The sequence below is a fragment of the Pituophis catenifer genome, unplaced genomic scaffold (genome assembly GCF_029215685.1).
Source record: "Pituophis catenifer annectens isolate HBS135680 unplaced genomic scaffold, rPitCat1.0.hap2 SCAF_2, whole genome shotgun sequence".
Lineage (NCBI taxonomy): Eukaryota > Metazoa > Chordata > Lepidosauria > Squamata > Colubridae > Pituophis > Pituophis catenifer.
The window spans coordinates 245,429,236-245,452,942 of NW_027256882.1; the positions used below are offsets into that span (position 1 = coordinate 245,429,236).

At 40.0% G+C, this 23,707-nt stretch overlaps 1 protein-coding gene across 2 annotated transcripts in view; it reads left to right on the forward strand.

Annotated features, from left to right (window-relative positions):
- The first annotated feature begins 411 nt into the window (after positions 1–411).
- TRIM36 (tripartite motif containing 36) overlaps positions 412–23,707 on the forward strand; it is a 41,864-nt gene continuing 18,568 nt past the window's right edge. The window contains exons 1-2 of one of the 2 annotated variants that reach the window (XM_070935722.1): positions 412–474; positions 20,771–21,008. In XM_070935722.1, coding sequence (XP_070791823.1) covers positions 412–474; positions 20,771–21,008 — 301 coding nt within the window. Of the gene's footprint in view, positions 475–15,958; positions 15,986–20,770; positions 21,009–23,707 lie in introns of those variants that run through there. The other variant, XM_070935723.1, reaches the window with a different exon arrangement.

Sequence of the window (23,707 nt, forward strand, 5' to 3'; positions counted from 1 at the left end):
TTAATTTGAATACATGAAAAGAGTAAGTAAAAAGGAATATTAGGACAGGGACGGTAGGCACGCTGGTGCACTTATGCACGCCCCTTTTCCTTGACCTGCTGTCAGACAGAATTCATTAAGGCCAGCCCGTCTCCATCTCCACACACACACACACACCCCACACACACTTTCCGTCCCGCCCGCCGCGGCGGTCCTCCTCAGCGGCCGCGGCGTTGGAGGTTTTCTTGGCACGGCCACCTCCGACCGAGGGGGCAGTCGAAGAGGAAGGCGAGGATGGTCCTCCTCTCTCCTCGGAGTTCCGCTGCTTCGACGCCGGGGCTTGACTGACGCTCCCGTGGGGGGTGGGTGGGCGTGGAGCGAAGCGGGGGTGGCGGTGGAAGCGTCTGCCTCCGCAGGGCTTTCTTTGAAACGATGTCCGAGTCGAAGGAAGAGCGCGCGTTCGGCTACATAGTGGAGCTATTAGCAAAAGGCAAGGTAAAAGCGAATTCCCTCTCGCCTCCCCGCCCAAAAAAACAACAACCCAAATCTCCCTCGCGTTTGTCGCCGGTAATTCGGCGTCCAATACGAAGTAAGCCCTCCGGCTGCCGCGCTCGCAGGTGCAAAGCAACTTCAACTCAGGCTTACGGGAATAACCGACCAGCCGCGAGAAAAAGAGTTTCCGAGGCGGCGGAAGGGAGAAGCAGGCGGGCTTCCGCGAGGGGAGCTGCTTAACCAGAGCGACTGGACGGGCGGCTTTGTCCGCCCTCTGGGATAAAGAAGTGTGAGTTGGGTGTGAATGGTAAACCGCTACTCCGGGAGTCTAGGCTAGTTAGAGCACGCCGGGTTCTTGTTTATTTAACAGACTCAACGGCCGAGCTGGATTTCAAATCCTCCAGCGGTTCTACGTTTAGGAGTAGCTCCCTGGCTATTCTTCGCACGACGTAGTTAAGCCACCAACTAGCCAATCATGCTTTAGCCTAAGGGGTTTTGGCGAACTCGGCCGTGTACAGGGAGTCCTCGATTTACGACCACAACCGAGCCCAAAATGTATGTTGCTGAGTGAAACGTTTGTTGAGGGAGTTTTGCCCCATTTTGCGACTTTTCTTGCCACTGTTGTTAAGTGAATCACCATAGTTGTTAAATTAGTAACATGGCTGTTAACCGAATCTGGTTTTCCAATTGACTTTGCTTGTCATAAAAGGGGAATTGCAGGAGCCCGGCACAACAACCACTGTCATAAATATGAGTCGGTTGCCAATCATCTGAATTTTGATCACATGACCATGGGAATGCTGCAATGGTTGTGTGAAAAATGGGCATAAGTCCCTTTTTTTCATTACCGTGGTAATATGGAATGGTCACTAAATGAACTGTTGTAAGTCGAGGACTACGTGTAGTTCATGGTTCAGTGAATGTGGCATATAAAGCCTGAAATCTGGGTTAAAGTAAACCATAGTTCAGATAACTTGTATGACGCTTTAGCTAAAGCAACTACTAGGTGTTTGAAATAAGTGTCTCCTTGTATTAGCTTCCTTCGTATTAACAATTGTGCAAGTTGTTAAGCCAAGGTATTAAATGAATCACAATTGGCTGGGTTTACAAGGTATACTAAACCATGATGTAAAAACCAAGCAAGATAATTTTATTCAGTGTAGCTTTTGGTTAAGCATGTGGTGAAGTCAATATGGTAGCAATTCCACTCAGAACTCAACAAGTACTAGAGACAAAAGATGTTGAGCTTGTATGATTAATGAATGATGTCATTAATTTGTTCTAAATTAGTTTCTCATTACTATAATTGATAATTTCATGGTCTGGGAATTAAAATAATAAAAATTAGAATGAAAATCAATGTATAGTTTGTGCTCCACGGTGATGTTCCACAGGATGGCCGTTGAAACTTACTGCAAAGCTACAGCTGAAAGTGTAACGTGGATAATTAGCTGCATCATCCCCATCCTAGGTTTTTATAGCTGAGCTGTTTCTACACCTGAAGCATTTCTATTGATTGCAACCAGGTTACTTTAATCTTTGTTTTTAATCTATCTTTTTTTTCTATGTCACTTGGGAAAATTGTTGAAAGCAAAGATTTTAAAATTGTGTAAATTAGATTTAGGAGTATTCAACACATTGAATAGTAGTAAAACCTATTTCTGGTTTTACAGACCATGTGTCTTACACTGTCTGATTTAGGAAGTAGAAGTTCTTTGGGATAAATGTATCTTGCACAGGGAGGCAAGATCTTCTACAGTGGGGCTGTCTTCCAAATGTGTTGTGCAGTAAATCACATTCTACCTATTCAGCATAATCTATCATTGTAATTCAACACATATGAAGGGCATAAATTTGAAGAAGGAAGTGATAGATTCCTTGGACTGAAACTTGCCTGCATAACTTACGTTAACACCTTCTGGTATTTCTCATGGAAACTATGATAGGATCCCATTAGTGATAAGTATCACTTGTTGTGATTGCTTCTGAAATGGCTGGAGGTGTGCTAGAACATAATATAAATCACTAAGAGGGATCTTGAATGTGGGCATTTTAACAGCCATGTCAAAATGTTTCCCTTTCCTGTGGGTAGTAAGAAAGTACCAATTGTGCTGTTATCATTGCTGATCTTATTATGCCTCAGTGATGAGACCAGTGAGTAGTGTTGCCCTTGCTGTTTTAAAATGGGATAAGTTAAGGAAAATAGAGTTCCATTTGCTTTGTTCCTTTTTATTATTACCCGTGAGTGGGAAAATTACTCTCCTTAATGGCAGGTGGAATGATGCATTTGTTAAATTGCTCAACCTATATCTCAAAGTTACATGCCAAAACTATCAATCAGCCTATTTCTGAATATGAGTATGGTGGTCTTCTCAAAGAGTGCTAAACTCATGTCCAAAGATAGAATTGTAAGTAGCAAGCAAAGAGTGAAAGGTGAAGAAATAAGTCCATCCTTGGTTCTGCAAATAAATAGCATTCTGCTGTAAGTGGCTATGAACATCAGCATCAAGAAGCAGGCTGGGGAATAAACTAGAATGGTTCTGCCCGCTTCCAATTAAAAATTAAGTGCAAAACCATTGTCAACAGAATTAACACAAATATTGTAATGCAGTGTCTTTTTGATGATAGAACCTAGTTCTGTGTCTGGTTTAAATCATTCTTTGTGCAACAAGTTGAGGTAAGCATTGGCCTTTTTTAAAAAAACAAGCCTAGCGTTTCTTCAAAAGAACACTAAAGTCATGTTTAAAAATAGGGTTAGTAAAACCATGTAAAACCTTGAAAGTGGCTTGGAAAGTGGGTAGATGCCTCTGCAGAAAATAGCTGTCAAATCTGTCCTGCAGCCTAATGTAAAATGGCCAGCAGTCAGAGAGCAGGGAATGTAACTACAGCAGTCTGAAATGTTAGGAGTTGGGCACATCTCAAACTTTGACCATATCACCATGTTTATTTGTGTCTATAACAAAAACATTAGTGGTTGTTTCAGCTGCTATGTACTAAGGCAGTGACTTAAAGCTGCAGATAAAAACAGATCAGAACCAGAACTTCACTTAGGCACCAAACTGGAATCTGGCTACTTCATCAATAGGGAATATCCAATCTGAAAAATCCTGCTCTTAGGACTGAATTTTAAGTCATTTAACTACACCTCCCTAGTTGATGCATTTTTTGATTATAAGCAGAAATTAAATTTAGCTTTTTAAAAGTAATGGGCGCAAATGCTAAATAATGCTGACTTATGTTCTGGATAGTTTTAATATTTTTAGTAAGGCAGAATTTCCTTTCTTTTCATCTAGTATCCAGCACAGCTCAATGTCACTTTTAGGGTCATTAGGCAGCAATAGTGAAAAAAACATTTTCGATCTTCATCTAATCTTGTGCACCTGATCTTCATTCTAGTCATCCATCTAGAGCAGGGGTCCCCAAACTTGGCAGCTTTAAGATTTGTGGACTTCAACTCCCAGAATTCTGGGAGTTGAAGTCCACAAGTCTTACAGCTGCCAAGTTTGAAGACCTCTGATCTAGAGAAATGGGAAGAAACTGCACTATGTAGTATGATTGCTATCTTCTGAGTTTAATTTACACTGTAATGTAAATGTTGAAGAAGACTACAACAATTTGGTATGACAAAGGATTTGAAATGTGGCTAAAGCTTATGCTTGACCCAAGAAATTTGGTAAGCAGCTGTATAGCTTCAATTGCAGCTGTAAAATATTCCGAGTTCCTTGTTTGACTACCACAGCTGATTATTCCAAAAAGATACATTTATTAATTTATCCAAATTTCCTGACAGGCTTGTACATTTTTCCATTACCTTGTTCATTTCTGTTAAAGCTCTAGCTCACTTCTAGAAATGACTTGGATGATTGCATGAATTGCCCCTGAGTGTTTTCTCCTGTTCAGGAAAGCCAAAAGAGTTTTTCATTGTCAGCAGCAATGAAATATGAAAGAAGCCTCGATTGATACTAGCAGAAAGCTAAAACAGTATAGATTAGAACCTATTTGGAGATCAGTTTCAGGGTGTGGGGATGGGCAGGAAATACTACTCTATAACAAGGTTGTGCCTTACAGAAATTTTATTTTATTTTATTTTATTTTGAATTTGAATACCGCCCTTCTCCCTGAGGACTCAGGGCGGTGAACAGCCAGATAAAAACATCAGATACAAATATTAAAACACATTTAAAAATATATATAGATTTGGCCCCATTAATTAAAACGATAAGCAAAACAGAACAATTAAAAAACCCTTAAAAAGAAATTAAGCCAGCCCGGCTTGTTGAAAAAAGAAAGTTTTAAGGGCACGGCGGAAGGCACTGAGGTCATGGATTCTCCTTATCTCAGGGGGCAACTGATTCCAGAGGGTAGGTGCCCCCACAGAGAAGGCCCTCCCCCTGGGGGTCACCAGCCTGCATTGTTTGGCTGATGGCACCCCGAGGAGGCCCTCTCTGTGGGAGCGCACGGGTCGGTGGGAGGTCGTCGGTGGCAGTAGGCGGTCTCGAAGATAGCTAGGCCCTATGCCATGGAGTGCTTTAAAGGTGATAACCAACACCTTGAAGCGCACCCGGAAGACCACCAGGAGCCAGTGCAGTTCACGCAGGAGCGGTGTTACATGGGAGCGCCATGCTGCTCCCGTCACTACCCGCGCTGCTGCGTTCTGGACCAGTTGGAGCCTCCGGGTGTTCCTCAAGGGGAGCCCCATGTAGAGAGCATTGCAGTAATCAAGGCGAGAGGTTACGAGGGCATGAGTGACTGTGCACAAGGAATCCCGATCAAGAAAGGGCCGCAACTGGCGAATCAGGCGAACCTGATAAAAGGTCCCCCTGGTTACAGCCGTCAGATGTTCCTCCAAGGACAGCTGCGTATCCAGGAGGACTCCCAGATTGCGAGCCCTCTCTGTGGGGGCCAAAGACTCGCCCCCAATGGTCAGTGATGGAGTCAACTGACCATATCGGGATGCCGGGAACCACAGCCACTCAGTCTTGGAAGGGTTGAGCCTGAGCCTGTTCCTCCCCATCCAGATCCGTACAGCCTCCAGGCACTGGGACATCACTTCAAGGGCATCGTTGGGGTGGCCTGGGGTGGAGATGTACAGCTGAGTATCATCAGCGTACTGATGGTATCTCACCCCAAAGCCACGGATGATCTCGCCCAGCGGCTTCACATAAATGTTGAACAGGAGGGGCGAGAGGACCGACCCCTGAGGCACTCCACATATAAGAGGCCTCGAGGTCGACCTCTGCCCCCCTGCCAACACGAACTGCGACCGGTCGGAGAGAAAGGAGGAGAACCACCGTAACACGGAGCCCCCCATCTCCAACTCTTCCAACCGGTGCAGCATGATACCATGGTCGATGGTATCAAAAGCCGCTGAGAGGTCTAACAGGACCAGAACAGAGGAGCAACCCCTGTCCCGAACCCTCCAGAGATCATCAACCAACGCGACCAATGCCGTTTCCGTGCTGTGCCCAGGCCTGAAACCAGACTGGAACGGATCCAGATAGGATGTTTCCTCCAGGAATTGCGGGAACTGTCGCGCGACCACACTCTCAACAACCTTCGCCAGGAAGCGAAGGTTGGAGACAGGACGGTAGTTGGCCAATATTGCTGGATCCAGGGACGGCTTCTTGAGGAGAGGCCTCACCACCGCCTCCTTCAAGGCTGCGGGGAAGTAACCCTCACTCAACGAAGTGTTGATAACACCCTGGAGCCAGCCTCGTGTAACCTCCCGGGAGGCCAGTACCAACCAGGAGGGACACGGGTCCAGTAAACATGTGGCCGCACTAAGTCTCCCCAAAATCCTGTCCACATCATCGGGAGTCACAGCATCAAACTCCTCCCAGATAACATTCTCAAGACTATTCCTCGTCACCCTGCCCTGATCTACCCAGTCAGAGTCCAAGTCCCCCCGGATCTGAGCGATTTTGTCATGCAGGTATTGTCCGAAATCCTCCGCCCTGCCTTCCAAGGGATCCTCCCGCGCTCCCAGGTGGAGCAGGGAGCGGGTTACCCTGAACAGGGCGGCCGGACGATTCCCTGATGACGCAATAGAGGCGGAAAAGTAATTGAACTTTGCCGTCTTTATCGCCACTAGGTAGGTCTTAATATGCGACCTTACCAGTGTTCGGTCAGATTCAGCGCGACTGGCCCTCCAACCGCTCTCTAGGCGTCTTTTCCGGCGTTTCATCTCCCTCAGTTCCTCGGTGAACCAAGGAGCCGCGAGGGATCGACACCGGGTCAGAGGCCGCAAAGGCACGACTCGATCCAAGGCCCCACCAGCCGCCCGGTCCCAGGCAGCTACTAGGTCCTCGGCCAAGTCGTGTGCCAGATCATCAGGAATTGGCCCAAGCTCCGTCTGGAACCTATCAGGATCCATCAGGCGCCTGGGGCGGACCCATCTAATTGGGTCCGCCTCCCTGCGGCGGGGTGTAGCGGTACGAAGGTCCAGACGAAGGAGTGAGTGATCTGACCATGACAAGGGTTCCATATCTATATCCCCTATAACAAGATAAACAACAAAAATCTCCAGTGGATCATTCTAGCATATTGAAAACCTCACAGCATTCTTGTCTGTGTTTAAAGAATTTGGAGTATTCAGCAGCTTGCTCTAATCAGTTCTTATGGAACTTTTTAGTTTAGTTCAGTGATTTGGAATTGTGCCAGTTACATATGATACAAATCCAATAGCTGTAATTATGGCTTATCCATTTATAATAGATTATTTTTCAAAGAGTGTTTCTCTGAAAAGGAGAATCTCCTTTTCATGTGCTTACTGTTATTTTTTTAGCTAATAAAAGTTGAGATAAATTCTGGCTAAGCTGACAAAGGGTGGTACTAAATACATTTTTATCGACGTGCTATTCATTTCTTTTTCAGTTCTTGTCCAGTTTCAGATATTTTATTCCTGGGCAAAGTTCTGAATTCAAGGAGATGAATAGATCAGGGGTGTCAAACTTGTGGCGCCACATTGTCATCATGTGATGTATTGTGACTTTTCCCCCCTTCGCTAAAATGGGGTAGGCATGGCCAACGCCTGACGCATCTGGCCTGTGGGCTGCAAGTTTCACACCCCTGATTTAGATCCATTTTTCAGCCATGGTTATGTATGCTGCTTTTGATATCTTGGGAAATTATCTACACTGGGGCCTAGGCAAAGATAGTGTGTCTCTGGGTCCTATAATATAAGCCCAATATATCTGAATACAAAGGAGAATTTTTAAGGCTGGGATCCTTTCAAAAGAACTGGCAGTCAGTCATCAAAGAGTGAACCCTGGGAAATATAATGTAAAACACAAAAAAGTGAAAGGTAGCACTGTTGATTAAAGCAGGGGTCCCCAACCCCAAGTCCATGGACCGGCATTATTTTATTTATTTTATTTATTTATTTTAATTTGATTTATATGCCGCCCTTCTCCAAAGACTCAGGGCGGCTTACAATGTGCTCAGCAATATTAGTCTACAGCATATGAGAAACGAAGCTATGTAAAAAAGCGAAACCCCATCCATGGGATGCAGGCAGCCCATAAAATCATGCCCCATCCTGTTTGTGGAAAAACCTTTCCACAGAATTGGTCCCTGGTGCCCAAAGGGTTGGGGGCTGCTGGATTAGGATATCAGAATAGAGGACATTATATGGAGTTGATGTAACACATTTCTACAGAAGGAGATTTGATTACAAATCAAAACAATTTGATTGAAGTGGAATGGGACAGAGAGAAGAAAAATATGAGAATGACAATTGATAATAATAATGTAATAATAAGTAATAATAAGATTCTCTAATATATGAGCCAATATGACAGGGAAATATATTGAGCAGTGACTAACAGAAGGACTGGATACTTAAACTTAAGGAAGAGAATTCCCCCAAAGTGACAGAAGTGAAAGGGAATTCCTATCTACATCAGCCTCATGAGCGGGCGGCTGTAATGGGAAGGGATCAACAATAAGGTTTTAAGCTGAGGTATAGAAAATGTAAATGTATAAATCAAAAATCATTTTTTTAGATGTGCAAAATGAAGCTGAGCTCAAAAGGTGGTGGCAAAATACATGGGGAATTGGTATTTTCAGAGAAACACCTAGAAATAGTATCAGACAAATTTAGACAATCCAATAACATAATGAGTGGTGATGGGCACATTGAGGTAGTAATGAATAGGGAAGATTCAGGAAACAGCTCAAGGGAAAAGTATATTTAGAAGTCCATGAGATCTTCAGTCTCAGGCTGTTGCTTGTAAATGCCAAATGCCTGTGTAATAAGATCAAGTTAATTCACAATGAAATTCACTTTCTCATCAATGAAAGTTTGGTGGCAATCAGGGGCTCTGTTCATGAGATGATGGACTGTGAATACTTATATTGTTGGGCTATAAGGACAAATTGGGAGTTCTGCTTCTGCTTTTTGTTTTATGAGACAAAAAGACCATTCCTGACCACCTTGACTATATATCTTGTCTGATCTTATGATCTCCATAGTTTATGGTGTTTGGTGATTTCAATTTCAAAGTTTTGGGGTGAGGATCAAGCAGAGTTCAGAACTTTGTGATCTTCCTCACAAGCTTGGGTTCATCAAAAATAATTTGTATTATATAAAAATTTCACCTTCATGATGCTAAAAAATTAAAGTAATTATTTAAATACATTGTATAGCCAACCATCTCACATAGTAACTGTAGTTATTGTTCCCTTCCCATTATTTAGTTCACCTGGGCTTCGTTGCTCTGGGAAAGTCCGTAATGCTAGAAAAGGTGTAAAAAAAGAGAAGAGGATGACCAGCAGTAAGATGGATGGACTTAGTTACAGAAGTGATGAGTGGATTGCAGGGAGAATTGAAAGAACAGGTTACAAATAGGTTGTCATGGGAAAATCTATATGGTTGTTAGGAGGTGAAAACAATTCAATGGCACATAAACAATGATTTTCCAATGGATATTATCTGTCCAGTGCACGTTTCAGGTTGGGACATTCCAATTTTTTCCCCATGTGAAATTCAAGGGAATGCAAGAACATCTTGTTTTTCAGTAGAGGCACCATTTCTAGGGACCATCCTTTTACAAAAATCTGGATAACCCCCCTCTCTCTTTATCTTTTGAAAACTGACCTGTTTAGAAAGACTTTTAATTAAGATTTGCCACTGCATGCTCATAATTTAAGTTGATTATATTAATTTTTAATATAGCTTATATTAATATAAGCTTTAAGAATTATTTTTAACTATGTGTTGGACATAATTAATTTGATTTTATTATAATCTCTTATAAATGTGGCAGTAAAGTAAATCAATACATTTGTTATTCCCTGGAGCACCAGTCACTGGGAGAAAAGAGGCATACAAGTTTCAAAAAAATAATAAATGTGGAGGATTCAATACCTTTACTTAAGATAGAACAGAAGAAAGAGTTCAGTAGAATGGTCAAGTGATACGAAATCGATACAACTTAGAAACTTTTTCTAGCTAGTTAACATTTTGTCCTGTTTACATGCTGGACCTGGACAATAAAGAGTCTGGTACTTAACAATGTTTTTCCATCTTGGCAATTTTAAGATGTGTGGACTTCAACTCTCAGAATTCTCCAACCATCATGGGAGATGAAAAATACTGAACTAGAAGTTAATTATGACCATTTGGAGGACTCATCTATGCATAAGCAGTAGTTTCATGTTACTAAGTGCTAAATATGCTTTCTTTTGCAATGATAATAAGGGCTATAATAGGAAAACTGTTTTCTTTCAGGAAATGATTCAGGATTTATAATAATGTTTCTGTCTAATTATGTTCTTCTTGAAAGGCTGAAAACTTGCATTCGTTTTAGAATAACTTTATTTATTGTGGCAATAAACTTTATTTCTCATTGTGGTATTGAAGTTTCACAATCTCCAAACAGCATATTACATGGGTGAGATGGGGGGGGGGGGGAAAGGGGACGGACAGGCTGTTGAAATCCCTAATAAGTTAGAGACATCTTTATTAGCATTTCCATTTGGGCTTCCTATTATTCCCAAACACTTTCTTTGGGATATTGCTACCCACTTCTTACTGATTGAGTCTATTTTTGAACTATTCAATATCAACCTTTATCAAGGCAATGCACAATTGGATTGTTTAAAGTAGTATTTTCAAACTTGGCAACTTTAAGATGTTGGCAACTTTAAGAATTCTTGGAGTCCATACATCTTAAAAATGCCAAGTTTGAAATCATCCTTGAAAGACTGCCTTAATTAGACAAATCTTTAATCAAATCAATCTGTGAAATCTTTGAAGGTAAGTAGTTGATGCTTGTTAAAAATAAAGGTTTACCCTGTCTAGTCATGTCACATTCTAGGGGTGTGTGTGCTCATCTCAGTTTCTTAGCCGAGGTAGCCAGCATTGTCTGAAGACACTCCTGTGGTCATGTGGCTATCATGACTGTATGTTGAGGCACACGGAACACTGTTACCTTCCCACCAAGTGCTACCTATTTATCTATTTGCATTGGCATGCTTTTGAATTGCTAGGTTTGCAGGAACTGGGGCAGCTCACCCCATCACATGGCACTGGGGTCTTGAACTGGGGTCTCAGCTTTCCAGATGACAAGCTCAGCATCTTAAACCACTAAGCCATCATGCCCCTTTGATGACTTGTTAGGATTATTCTTTTCAATAATCTACCATTCCTGCTGTTTTCATGTCAGTCTGCAAAAAAATGAAATAGGATTTTTTATAACCCAGAACATTTTAAAAAATCTAATCTTGAAAGATCTTGATGTTAATCTGTCCTCATATCTCAAACTGAATTTCTCTGTTTAAGACTCATAAACTACCTGGGGTCTTTCTGGAATCATAGTTACTGTTTGAAGATCAGATAGGTTTATGGCCCAGAGAGCCTTTCCACAGGTTCACCTTGTGCACAGGTTGTGCCCTTTCCTCAGTCAGAGGTATTCATACCCTCATCATCCGGTGACTAGATTATTGCAATGCTCCTGCATGGAGCTGCCCTTGAAGACCACCCAGAAACTAGACCTGTTTCAAAATGCAGTGGTGTGAGCAGCAAAGGGAACCTGTTGGCATTTCCAATGCCACACAAGCTGTACTAGTTATTAGTTGACTTCTGAGTGCAATTGTGCATTATGCTGGCTGGAGAATTCTTGGGAGTTTGAAATTCACACATCTTAAAATTGTCAAGATTGAGAAACAGTGCTCCAGAACATATAGTGCATTTGTGTGTGTGTGTGTGTGTGTGCGTGTAGGGGGGCAATTTCTGTTGACTCACTAAAGGAAACCTAATTTCATCTTTCGTTTGTTTACATACTGCTTTTCTATGGTAAAAAATGTTCAAGATGGCTCACAATTTTCATACAGAACCATTGTAATTGGTTCCAAATAAGGGTTCATTCTGATAACTTGCACACTTGAATAATAATGGATAGATAAAGAATCTAGTCCAGTCTTTTTGTGAAAAGGCTAGTTTCTATGCAAAAGAATAATTCTACTCTCCTGAGGCCTATCAATTTTTATAGCAGAAGTATGTTCTGACAAATAGTCAGGGTTTACGCCAAAATATTGAATAGGACCGAATCCTTGCCATATTTAATTCAATTCTTGGAGAATGAACCCCATTCAATAAAATGCATCTTAATGACAGACAGTGAAGTCACGTATCTGCCCTGAAAATGGTTACAGTCTGTGGTTTCCTGTGTTTGGTAGGCCAGAAGAGCACTTAGTCTCTTTTCTTTGCTAACAGACAGAAATACTCTTACTGTAATGCATTCATTTCAACAAAGTCAATTAGTGTATATCTTCAAGAGCTCTGCTGAGTCAGAGCCACTTTGTTCCAATATAGATTAGGTGAAGAATGAATAAAATGCTGCTTTTATAGTTAGATGTCTGGTGTTAATATCCTTGCTGTATTTTGCTGGTCAATACTATGGCTGCTTGTTAAAGATACTGCAATATTATTGTATATTTTTGGTATATTTATTCCAAAGAATGGTATATATCTATTTCCTAATAAATATACTCTCTGATCCAGTTAGATATTCTATACAGCGTAAGAGTTTCTGTCTAATTCCATTCAGTTTGGATCTCTAGCCAAAATGATCTCTCCTTTTCTGGCAGCCTACTGTGTAATTTGGGTGGTGAATAGGGAAGGTGAGAAAGTAAGTAGGGAATAATCAGAAAAAGAAAAAGAAGAGGGGGGGGAGTATGATGTAGGATGTATTCCTCCATCAAGCTGTAGTCCCACTCAGGCAATACATCCCCCAAAATTGAGATTCAAGGAAGACCACGTTTCTCAATGAAAATAGGCATGTTATTGAAACTATTGTTTCAGAAGATTAATTTGTTAATTAAAATGACAGCATAGTTTCAGATAATAGCAATGTGTACTGTACTGTCATAATGCCCTTCCAACTTTGAGTTAAAGTGGGTGAAGAATGGCACCTGGTCTAGGGAGCAGATCCAGGTTCCAAAGTCACCCAACAGCTCCATACTACCAATGTTCCTGTACACAATGCCAGTTGATTGTGCAGTTCAGTGTATATGGTTCCTGCATGCATCTTATACCCTGCCTCGATGTGTTGGACTGCCTCTGAGGCCTCTCTGCATAGCCAACATCTTGGGTCCTGTCTAATGTGGTAGATCTCTGTTCCTATTAATTTGTTGCTTAGCGCCTGTTCTTGTGCTGTTATGATCAGTGCTGTCTTTTAATCCATCCCTTTCCAGCCACCGGTAAGATTTCCCAATGTCTGCTACCTCAGGTATCTGTCCATTCTACATGCCATGCAGGGTCTTGTCTTGCCATGACACTACTTCTGCTTGATCTTTCTCCCACATCTTCTGCTGCCTCAGGCATTCTCTCAGCAGCTCATTATTGGTGTGTGCATATTTGCAAGGAATGTTCAAGTTTTATGATGAGCCCCCAAGGTACTTTTCCCAAATGCAACTGGACTTCCTTGTTTTTTCATTTGACAATATTTCGCTTCTTATCCAAGAAGGTTCTTTCATTCAGAACTGAAGAAGCTTCTTGAAATGAGAAGCTAAACATTTTCAAAGAAAAAACAACAAAAAAGTCCATTTGGGCTTTGGGAAAAGCACCTTTGGGACAACCATGATCTGGATGATTGAGAATCTCCATAGACTTAAGATGAGCCTATTTTATATATATATATATTTTAATTTGATTTATATGCCGCCCTTCTCCGAAGACTCAGGGCGGCTTACAATGTGCTCAGCATTTAAGTGTTGATCCATATATTTTCCTAGTGTTTCCCTGCAACTATGGGAGTCTGCTTTTTGTTGTTGCTCAACTGAGTTTTGTTTCATTGGTTGTATGAGGAATTGACCATCTGGCTTGTCATCTGAGCCTGGCATTGTGGGCTGAGAGTGTGTTACTGGTCCAAAATTATCCAGGTGGCATTTCTGGCCTTCTAATAAAAATAAACATGTTATCACCTATTAGATGCTAAATTATTTTTAATTCACTATTCTTATTTAAACAATGGTGGAATCACTTTTGGTTATGCTTGTGATGAAAGGTCTTCCCTTAAAGATATCTGACTACAGCATAAATGTAGCCAAACATGATTTTTGCTTTTGTTTATACACATCATTTGTCTTCATTCTGTCTCTAGTTCAAGGTCAGATAGCTTTCCTTTGATGGATATTTTCCCTCTTGTCACAAGCGTGGAAAGGCAATCTCAAAGATATAAAATATTTTAAGTATTGCCATCTTGGAAGGAAGTAAGGATTGCAATGACTTGAAGCAAGGTATGGATTAACAATGGATAGGATATCTTTTACATTGATATAGTTTCTGCTGACTCAGGGATGGAAATCAGCCTGATAGTGATGAATGAATGGCCCTAAGATTTGGGGGGAGGGGGGGAAAGTTGAATACAGGAAAAGAAAAATGATTTTAAACAAAGCTTTAGGTCAGATTCTTTGTTTTAATCAAACTTTTTTTTAAAGTGAATCAAAGACACTTGATATAAAGAGAATTAATCTGAAGATATTTACTTTCCCAAGGGTTTTATCTAGTCAGATGGAAACTGGTGTCTACCTCCAACTTCCCTCTATATCAGTTCCTAGCAACTCAAACCAATGTGTATACCAGTATTTCCCAACTCCCAAAATTCATCAGTCAGTCATAATGGCTGGGGAATCTGGGAATTGATGTCCACACTTGTTAAAGTTGCCAAGGCTGAGAAACACCAGTATATGCAGTATGCACCATTGCCTTCAGGCTGTGAAGATGTCTTTGCCTCAACTTAAAACCCCTCTTAAAGTGTGGGAAGTCCTAAACATTTTGTAATAAACCTCTCTAATAAATGATATTTCGGTAGGGAAATATATTTTCTCAATGCTCTTTACTTTGCACCAAGCAATAATGTAGTTTGGCTTAGATTTAGTGTTTTTGTAAATCATAGCTTATGATTTACTAAACCCTCAGCCACTGGGTTACTTTGGCATAGTCATTTTCCGAGTTAATTTCCCCATTTTAGTGTAATTCTTAAATTCTTATATTAGGCTAGGCTAGGCTAGGCTAGGGAAATGGTTTTGATATTCCTCATAAAGGAGTGGAACCAAGACTAAGAAAAGAGTGGCTTGCGGAAACCCTAGGCCTGCAAAGGGTAAGTAATCTGCTCCAATTCTCATAATTTGCTTTAGAAAAGGGTCAAAGCATCAGCGAATTAAGATTAGTGCTTTTCCTGATTCTGCCCAAAGAAAAATTAAACCGGTGCTCTCTATCCGAAAATTGTAAACCGCGTTAATTCTTTCTGCAATTGTCGTTTCTAGAATAAAACTCCCAAAACTTTGCCTTGAACACAATGTAAAAACTGCGCGCTTTTCCTCCTTTCTTCCTCTCTCTAGTCCTTTTGTCTGTAGAGATAGAAATCCAGTTACGTGCAGCAGCCCTGGTTGCAACTGCCCTTGCGGTCTTCCTCGGAGACTCCCTTAGGCTGGAAACGGGTGGCAGCGATTTTGGTTCGAGCCCGACTGAGAACTTCTCGAGAGGAGTTATTATAATCTCCTCCTCCTCCTCCTCGTGGTTCCCCCACAGGGATGGGTCAGGGAGGGAACTCATTCTATAGGTTCCTCCCTCCCCCGCTCCCTTCCTGGAAAGAAAGGTGGAGAAAACATCCTAGCGGCAGCTCAACAAAGGTGCCAGGTGGCGCTGACGCTCCGCCCCCCACATTGTGGCGTGGAGGCTGTTGCCAGGCAGGCCCCGCCCCTCTCCCTTTGCCCCACCTCCTTCCCCCCCCCCGCCCGCCCACCCGCCCGGTGCCGGAGTTTCCTAGGGCAGCAGTGGCAGCTGCTGGGCGCCTCGTAGCCGCTTCGCGCGTGCTCTCTTGATCCCTTCCCTCGCGCCGCGCTCTCGGGAGGGGGAAGGGCGGACTCGACCGGTTCCGAGAGTCTGCGAAGAGGGCGAGAGAACCAGACACGCGCCCCCCGGGCACCTTCGGCTCAACCGTCCGGGACCGAAGGCGGCGTCAGTGGTAGTGACGATTCCAGGATGGAAGGGGACCGGCTGGAACCCGTCGTGAGTGTTCCTGAGAGGGAAATTGCAGGCTGAGGAGACGGGAGGGGCTTTGACGGGGCGGGGGGGGGTCGTCATATGGGAGGGAAGGGGGAGGATCTGAGGTCCCCCCTCCCGACCTGTGGGGCTTGACCGTTTCTTCCTCCCGACCGTGGGGAGGAAGGGAGCCGGATCACGGCAGGCTGCCTCCCTTCTGTTTCTCCCCGTGGCTCGGCTGCAAAAGCAGAACTCCGTGGCAGCCTTTTCCGCTCCCTTCTCCGAAGAGGTTGTGGTTGCCTTTTCAGAAGCCGGCTTGCCAAATAGCCTCACCCGTCCGTCCTTCGCTTGAAGGCTGACTCTTCTCCCACCCACCCCCTTGTTTGCTTTAAGTAAGACACAGGCTTTGGAGCCCCCGGTGTTCTCTCACCAAAGCTTTGTGCAAACTCATAGTGTGTAATTGAGCGTTTGATGGACTCTATCCCAAGGAGGAGCTTCCTTCTATTTCAGTCTTTGACCGTGACTTCTTTCAGATCTTTCAGGAATGTCTGCATTGTTGCAGATGTGGTAAGGAACACTTTATTGGAGCTTGCGTAAGAGATCAAGTGAGTATGTCCATCCTTCATATTCTCTTGATCTAGGCTGGGTAGGTGCAGTCCATTTTCCAGCTTTTCACTTGTGTGTAAGTATTGACTGGAGAGGGTTAGTCATTCGGTCATGAATTGCTTTGCACAAGCAAACAAGACGATTTCAGCCTTGCTTTCTAAAGCGTACATGCAGCCAAGTAGATGAATGTATGCAAAGGCGCTTGGGAAAATGAGAGGGAAATTGAGGCAAAAGAAGACCAGGTTCCACATTGTTACTCAAATTTTATTTGCATTACTGCAGCTGTATCCAGTTTTCTCAAACAAAGATAACGAATGCAAATCAGAATATTGGACTGCACTCTAATCTGCATGAAACCAGGATGTGGTAAACTGAAGTTGAGAAAAAACAGTCACCCGAATTAGTGAACCCAAAGATAATACCTAATTGTTCACTGCAACCTCCTTCAGGACTCTTTGTTCCAAAATTGCTTTTGTATAAACACTATTCTGTACAATAGTTTCTCAGTCTGTAATGATTATGCTTCATTTAGTTTACCTTCATCCTATGTAGGTCTTCCTTGAAACCCCTAACTAATAATTTTCCAGAGATTAATAGATGGAAAAGAGGTTGGATTGTTGATGGTATCTTAGATCAAGCTTCCCAGTAATTTCTCAGAGCAAGTTTTTATAAATTTTGAAAAGCATAAATAAGAGTGTCTTGAACCACCGTAAAGGCCACAACAAAAGATATCAAAAGTCAGTGTAATTTATTCCAATACAATTTTTCTAAGAACAGTTTTCCACTGTAATATTATATGTTCCAAATAGCATTCTGGAGAAGTGATCCAGATTGGATATTGCATCCAGTGGACTCAGAATGATTCAGGGTAAAAAAAAAAAAATTCTCCCTGTTAGTCTGCAATATCCTTTCTCACTCTGGGGTATGATTTCAAAAATTCAGTTGAAAGAAAGATGAAATAGCTTCATATTCAAATCTAAAACTGAAGATGGAAGATCACCACTTGGTCATCCGTCTTTACATAAAATCATACATTTGACCTTGAATGTTAGATGTTCAGAAGTAGATTTTTAAAAGGCAGATTATTGTATCTTCCATAGTGAAAGATAACTAATTGTTCAAGGAAAACTTTATAAAGTCCAACGTTTAACTCATTTTGTTTGCTTTTATCATTTAGAATATAAGTGTTAAATCTTAATTTGCAAACAACTTTTGCAAACAATATTGTCAAGTTATAGAAAGTAAAAGGGAGAGTCAGTACCATAGGTCTTTAAGACATTTCAGTTTAAATTATCAGTGGAAAATGATGTTTAAACAGTGAAAATAACTATCAATTTTTTATTGAGTGAATTTGAGTAAATAGAAGAGATTGTGGTTTGTTTATATATTTTGCTTATGTCAAAGCAAATATATTTTGAAAGATTAGATTGCAGATTGTGATACTTCAAAATTCCTTTGAGAAAATGACAGTGTGACAAAAATGCATCTATCTTTCTATCATATGTTCAGTTTTAACCAAAAAAGAACTGTCTCCCTAATCAACATATTACAGAGTAACATGGAATACTATTTCTCTCATTTCCCTTTTTTCTCTGGATAAGTGGAGAGTGATTTTTTTTTCCTGGAGAATGAATAATGACTATTTGAAATCTTTGGTTGCTGAGTTTGCAAATTGGCATTCCCAAAAGGTGAAGTACTGAATGTTGCAGAATACATCTCCTGATTTATTCAACCAGTTTATAACTTATTCTGACTGAACTACATGTAACTGGGACAAGCATCTTTTCTCTCTATATACTTTCTTCTTCTTCAGAATCCTTTTGGAAAGGAAGCAAAGAAAATCGCCATATGCTTACTAAATGTGTATTTAAAGCACAGGCACTTCAATATATGTAATACTATTTTTAGAACTAGAAAATACAATAATAAATTGGATAGGATTTACATCCTTTTGTTAAATATTTAGGCTAAAATAGATTTTAAGCAAATGACATTAATTCTCATGTCTAAAGTGGTTTGATAAACTCTTAAGGTTTTTACTGCCATACCATGGTATCAATGTGAAAGTGCAACTCTCAGAATCAAACATTGTTATATTGTTCTTGGCATTTGTTTTCTCTATAGTGTTATATTTATTTGCTTTTTTTCTACAAGAGGTAAAAAAAAACATGTAATATAGTAAAAATAATTCATATTTTTATCTTTATCCCTTGTTTGTTTTCAACTCCTTTATTTATTTATTTATTAAACTTTTATGCTGCCCAGCTTGCCTAGGGGCAGCTCTTGGTGACTTACAATCAATAAATACAACAAGATTAAACATTAGAACAATAAATACAACACTAAAATCAAATTCAAATTGACAAAGATTGACAATTTCAAATTGACAAGGAAGGGAGCAAAATCACATAGAAAGAAGATGGGGTCTTAATCTCACCTTGCAGGTTGGGAGGAGCACAATATTCCAGAAGACAGGAGTCACAGCACAAAAAGACTTTTCTCCTGAACCCCACCACTGGAATTGCTTGATCGACAGGGTCTTCATGCCCCTTCTGCCAGTGTAGGTGGGGAAGACCAAGCCCATTGGGGTAAGATGGTTCCTCAGATAACCTGGACCTATGCCATGAAGGATTTTAAGGATGAGAACACCTTGAATTAGATCCAGAAGCAAACTGGCAACCAATGCAGTTCATAGTGGTATAACATGGGCTACCCTAGGGGCGCCAAAGATTGTCGGTATGAATGCATTTTGCTCGAATTTTGAGTTCCGAATACTCAAGGGTAGTCCCATATAGAGTGGTTTGCAGTAGTGCAAGCATGAGATGAGCAAGGCTTGAGTGACTTGAGTGCAGGGGCTCCCGATTCAGGAAAGAGCATATATGATGCATAACATGAAACTGTCCAAAGGCTCTTCTAGCCATGACTGACACTGGTTCTTTAAGCAGGAATTGCGAGTCCAGGAGAATCCCCAAGTTGCACATTCAGGCACTGTATCCCCATCTACAACTAAAGATGTTAAAAGTCCTTGATCTTGAAGCTCCACATACCCAAAGCCAATTGGTATTACCAGGGTTCATTCTAAGTCTGTTGTCCCCCATCCAAATCCTCACAGCCTCCAGGCACTGTGAGAGGGCAGCAATAGCTTCATTTGAATCACCAAGGATGGAGATGTAAAGTTGACTATCATCAGGGTACTGATGGCACCTCATCCCATGGTTATAGATATCACCTAATGGCTTCATTTATATGTTAAAAAGGAATGGAGAGAATACTGAACCGTATAACATGCTACAAAGGAGAAGCTGTGAATTGGACCACTCACTTCCTATCAACACAAATGACAAAGTAGCAACAATTATGCAGTGGAAGATCTGCAGGAAATATTTTCCTGCAAGCAAGAACTCGTGGGACAATAAAATAAAATCATAGAAAATGAAGAAGCTAAATTGCTCTGGGACTTTAGAATTCAAGCAGACAGCAATCACCACATAACATCTCAGACCTTAACAGTTGTCAATAAGAAAGACAAAAAAGTCTGGATAGTGGATATGGCAGTATCTAGAGTCAGCGGAATAAAGAGAAATAAATGGAGCAGATAACAAAATACAAAGACCTGCAAATAGAAATAGAATGACTGGGAAAAGTAAGCAAAGGTAATACCAATAGTAATTATTGGGTGTAATCCTCCCAAAAATGAAGCACCATTTGAACCATCAGCATTGACAAATTCACCATCAGTCAATTGCAAGAGGTGGCTTTACTTGGAATAGTTTATATCCTGCGACAATATCTGTAAACTCAAGAAATCAGCCTTCCTTCCAAGGCAGTTAATAAACTTCCATATTGTTTGGAGCCCTAACATCTACCTTCTTTGGTCATATTTTATAAATTCTTTCCCATTTCATTTTTATGTTCTTGCTCTTATAAAATGTATTAAATTAGTATTTCATTTTTGACTGCTCTTAATCTCTCAAAATGGTTATCTTTAGTTATTACTCTTGCTGTCTTTAGTTATTGTATGAACAACTGTTTATAGTGGAAATTATAGATTATCTGGATTGCTGAATGTCAAAATAGCTACGTACAGCATACAGTATTTATATTTTAATTTCTTTAAAATTACCTGACTGAAATAATGTTATTATTTTTAACTGACTGTAGCCATCATGGTACTTCTTATAGTTTCTCATTTCTTTTTGTTTATAGGTTACCATTAAGAATATTGAACGAGAACTCATCTGCCCAGCATGCAAGGAGTTATTTACCCATCCACTTATTCTCCCTTGTCAACATAGTATCTGCCACAAATGTGTAAAAGAAATCCTATACTTAACATTTGAAGATTCGTTCAATGATGCTGCCTCAGAAACTTCCAATCATAGTAGCCCTCGCAGTAGAATGAATTCCCCTAGCTTGGATAGAATTGACAGGGTTAATAGATCAGGTATGTAAAAAAAAGTTTTTTAAAATTATTCTTAAAGTAATTTAATTACTTTAATTACTTAAATTACATGGTAATTTACAAAACAATAACCTTAATAAAACCACATCAAAATAAATAATAAAAATAAGTCATGATATCTACATCCAATTAGGTCAAACAGTCAAAATGCTTGAGCAATGGATAAGTTTGGATCTAACATTAGAAATGATATCTCTTGATTAGTATCATCTGAATTGCACAGTGTATTAAATAACCAATGAGTCCAAAAAATGTAAAATGCTTTCATGCTATGTTGTCAAGATGAAGTTAGGGTATTAATGTTCCAATAAATAGCTTTTATAGCTTTTTCATTCATGTATCTATGCACATACATGTAGCATCATGAAATTAGTGGTCTCCAGCATTTAGAGTAGAGCAAAGCTTAATTGTTTACTTGAATACAATGTTTGATTCTTCATAGTATGTGTGTCTTCACTTTTCTAAGAATATGCCATATTTTTGTAATGGTTCAACTTCCAGGTGCTTGTATTCTGCATAAAGTTACTAAATTAATGCAATCCCAGGAAGAGTGGCTGAGATCATGGTGTTGGTTTCTCCACTTCTTTCTCTACTGTATTAGATTTCATTTGCAATGGAATTCTTCACAAATATAGCCAAAATTGGGAAATGTTTTCATCAACTTGACCACCTATTTATCTAGTTCACAGCTGTTAATTCTGGCTAGAAGTTCCTGACTAGAGTCTTAGGGCAGAGGTCATGTGTATCACATATTTCCTTTTTCTTTTAAATGTGGATACCAAGAGTATGAATCTATGATCTTCTGCATATAAAACATATGCATTGGTGATTGAGTTATGGTCATTTTCATGTTACTGCAGTCTTTCTGGTATTGTCAAAGATGATAGATTGTTATCAACTAATGGATCTTTGAATCATTTTCAATAGATTATCAACATTTTTTGATTCTCAATAGTTTTAGCAATTGTAACTAGAATTGAAAATTAAAATTAATGAGTCATGGATGGCCTCCTACTAATCATGTAAAATACAGATATTAACTGGTTGCCTTCAACCAAGAGTTCATAAACTCTAGTACCAGATTCCCTCATTGTTTTAGACATTGAAAATTTAGTTAATACAGATTCAGTAAGGTTCATATTGCCTTAACTGAGTACAGAGTCTGATTTACAACTGGTCATTTAGCAACTGTTTGAAATTAGCTGGATCCCCTGAAGGAAAGTTATGACCTGAATCTGAAGTTCTGATGATTGCTGTGCTCTCCCTCCATTCACATTATTACATTTTTGATGTTTGGTAATGAGCCCATGATTTATGGCCATTTGCAGTATCCCGCAGTCATGTGTCTGCAATTTTTAACATTTTTGCTGAAAGCTGGCATTTACTTGTGGTTTTTAACAAAAATGTTCCATAGCAAACAGTGGATTAACAAACACGGTGATTGCTTAATTACTATGGTGGTTACTTAGTGATCACAACAGTCATTCAACAGCTGCCTAAGAAAAGTCATAAAAGTAGGTCTGGTCACGTGGTGACCCGGTTTATGATCATCATAACTTACATAATGGGGAGGCTGCCAGTCAAGAACTAGCTGTAACCAATGTTTTCAAATTAACCTGTAATTTTTGTTTGTCTAAATGTTTAGAGAGATTGTATTATTGGTGTTAAAGAAGCACAGAAGTGAGGTTAAGAATTTTGATTCTTCAGGTTAAGTTGATGTATGTTTGATTAGATTTATTAATAAATCACATTTTAAGAAAAATGTTTGAAACCTTAGCAATTCTATAGTTAGAAGCATCAATAAAGTATGTTCTAATAATAATTATATCTTTCAGATATAAATGTTGATATAAATTTTCTTCTTAACTCTGATACTTGCTTATTCAAAATGTTAATCCCATTATTCCTCAATGGAACTTTCAAATAAATGTGCATGGCTTAAACTTAACCAAGTTGCTGTTATGAAATGCTATGTTATCTCTAGCATACCACTGTAAACCAGTGGTATATAAACCACTGTAAACAAGAATCCTTCCTTTTCAGCTTCTAAAAATGCTTCTCTGTTCACTGTTTACAGCCTCACAGAGGAGGCCTCATGGGTTGAGAGGTAGAAATGTTTCCTTTTATATGGCTGTAGATAATATTTGTTAGAACATGGATCTTATTATATTAGGTTTAGTATAATTATTTTAAGTATCAGTGGTCAAGTCCAAAATTATCGGTTGGCAATATTGCAAACAAAAATTACTTTCATTTTGCTAATTCATATAGAGCTCGCTGGATTCAAATGGGCAATATTGCACCTTCATTAGATGACTTAAACATGCATTAAACATTAACTTTAGACATAATAAATGATATTTTGAATTTTGGTATAGTGATTCTGATGCTACCAAGATGTCCTAAGTGAAAAATTTTGTTAATTTTTATATTCTGAGTTCTCCTTTGACACAAATAAATGTTGAAAAAGTATAGATGTCAATTGCAAAATTCACTAGTAAAGGAATTTTAATCACATTCTCTTGTAAAGGAAAAAAATAATGGTAAAAGAGTAAATGCTGTATTCCATACACTTGATTTTTGCTATCAGGTTTGTATTTTCATTATTTTCTGGAAAAAACATTATGAGCTTATGCCCCATTTTCAAAATTCATTTTTGTTAGCAGAATTCAATTCCCAAA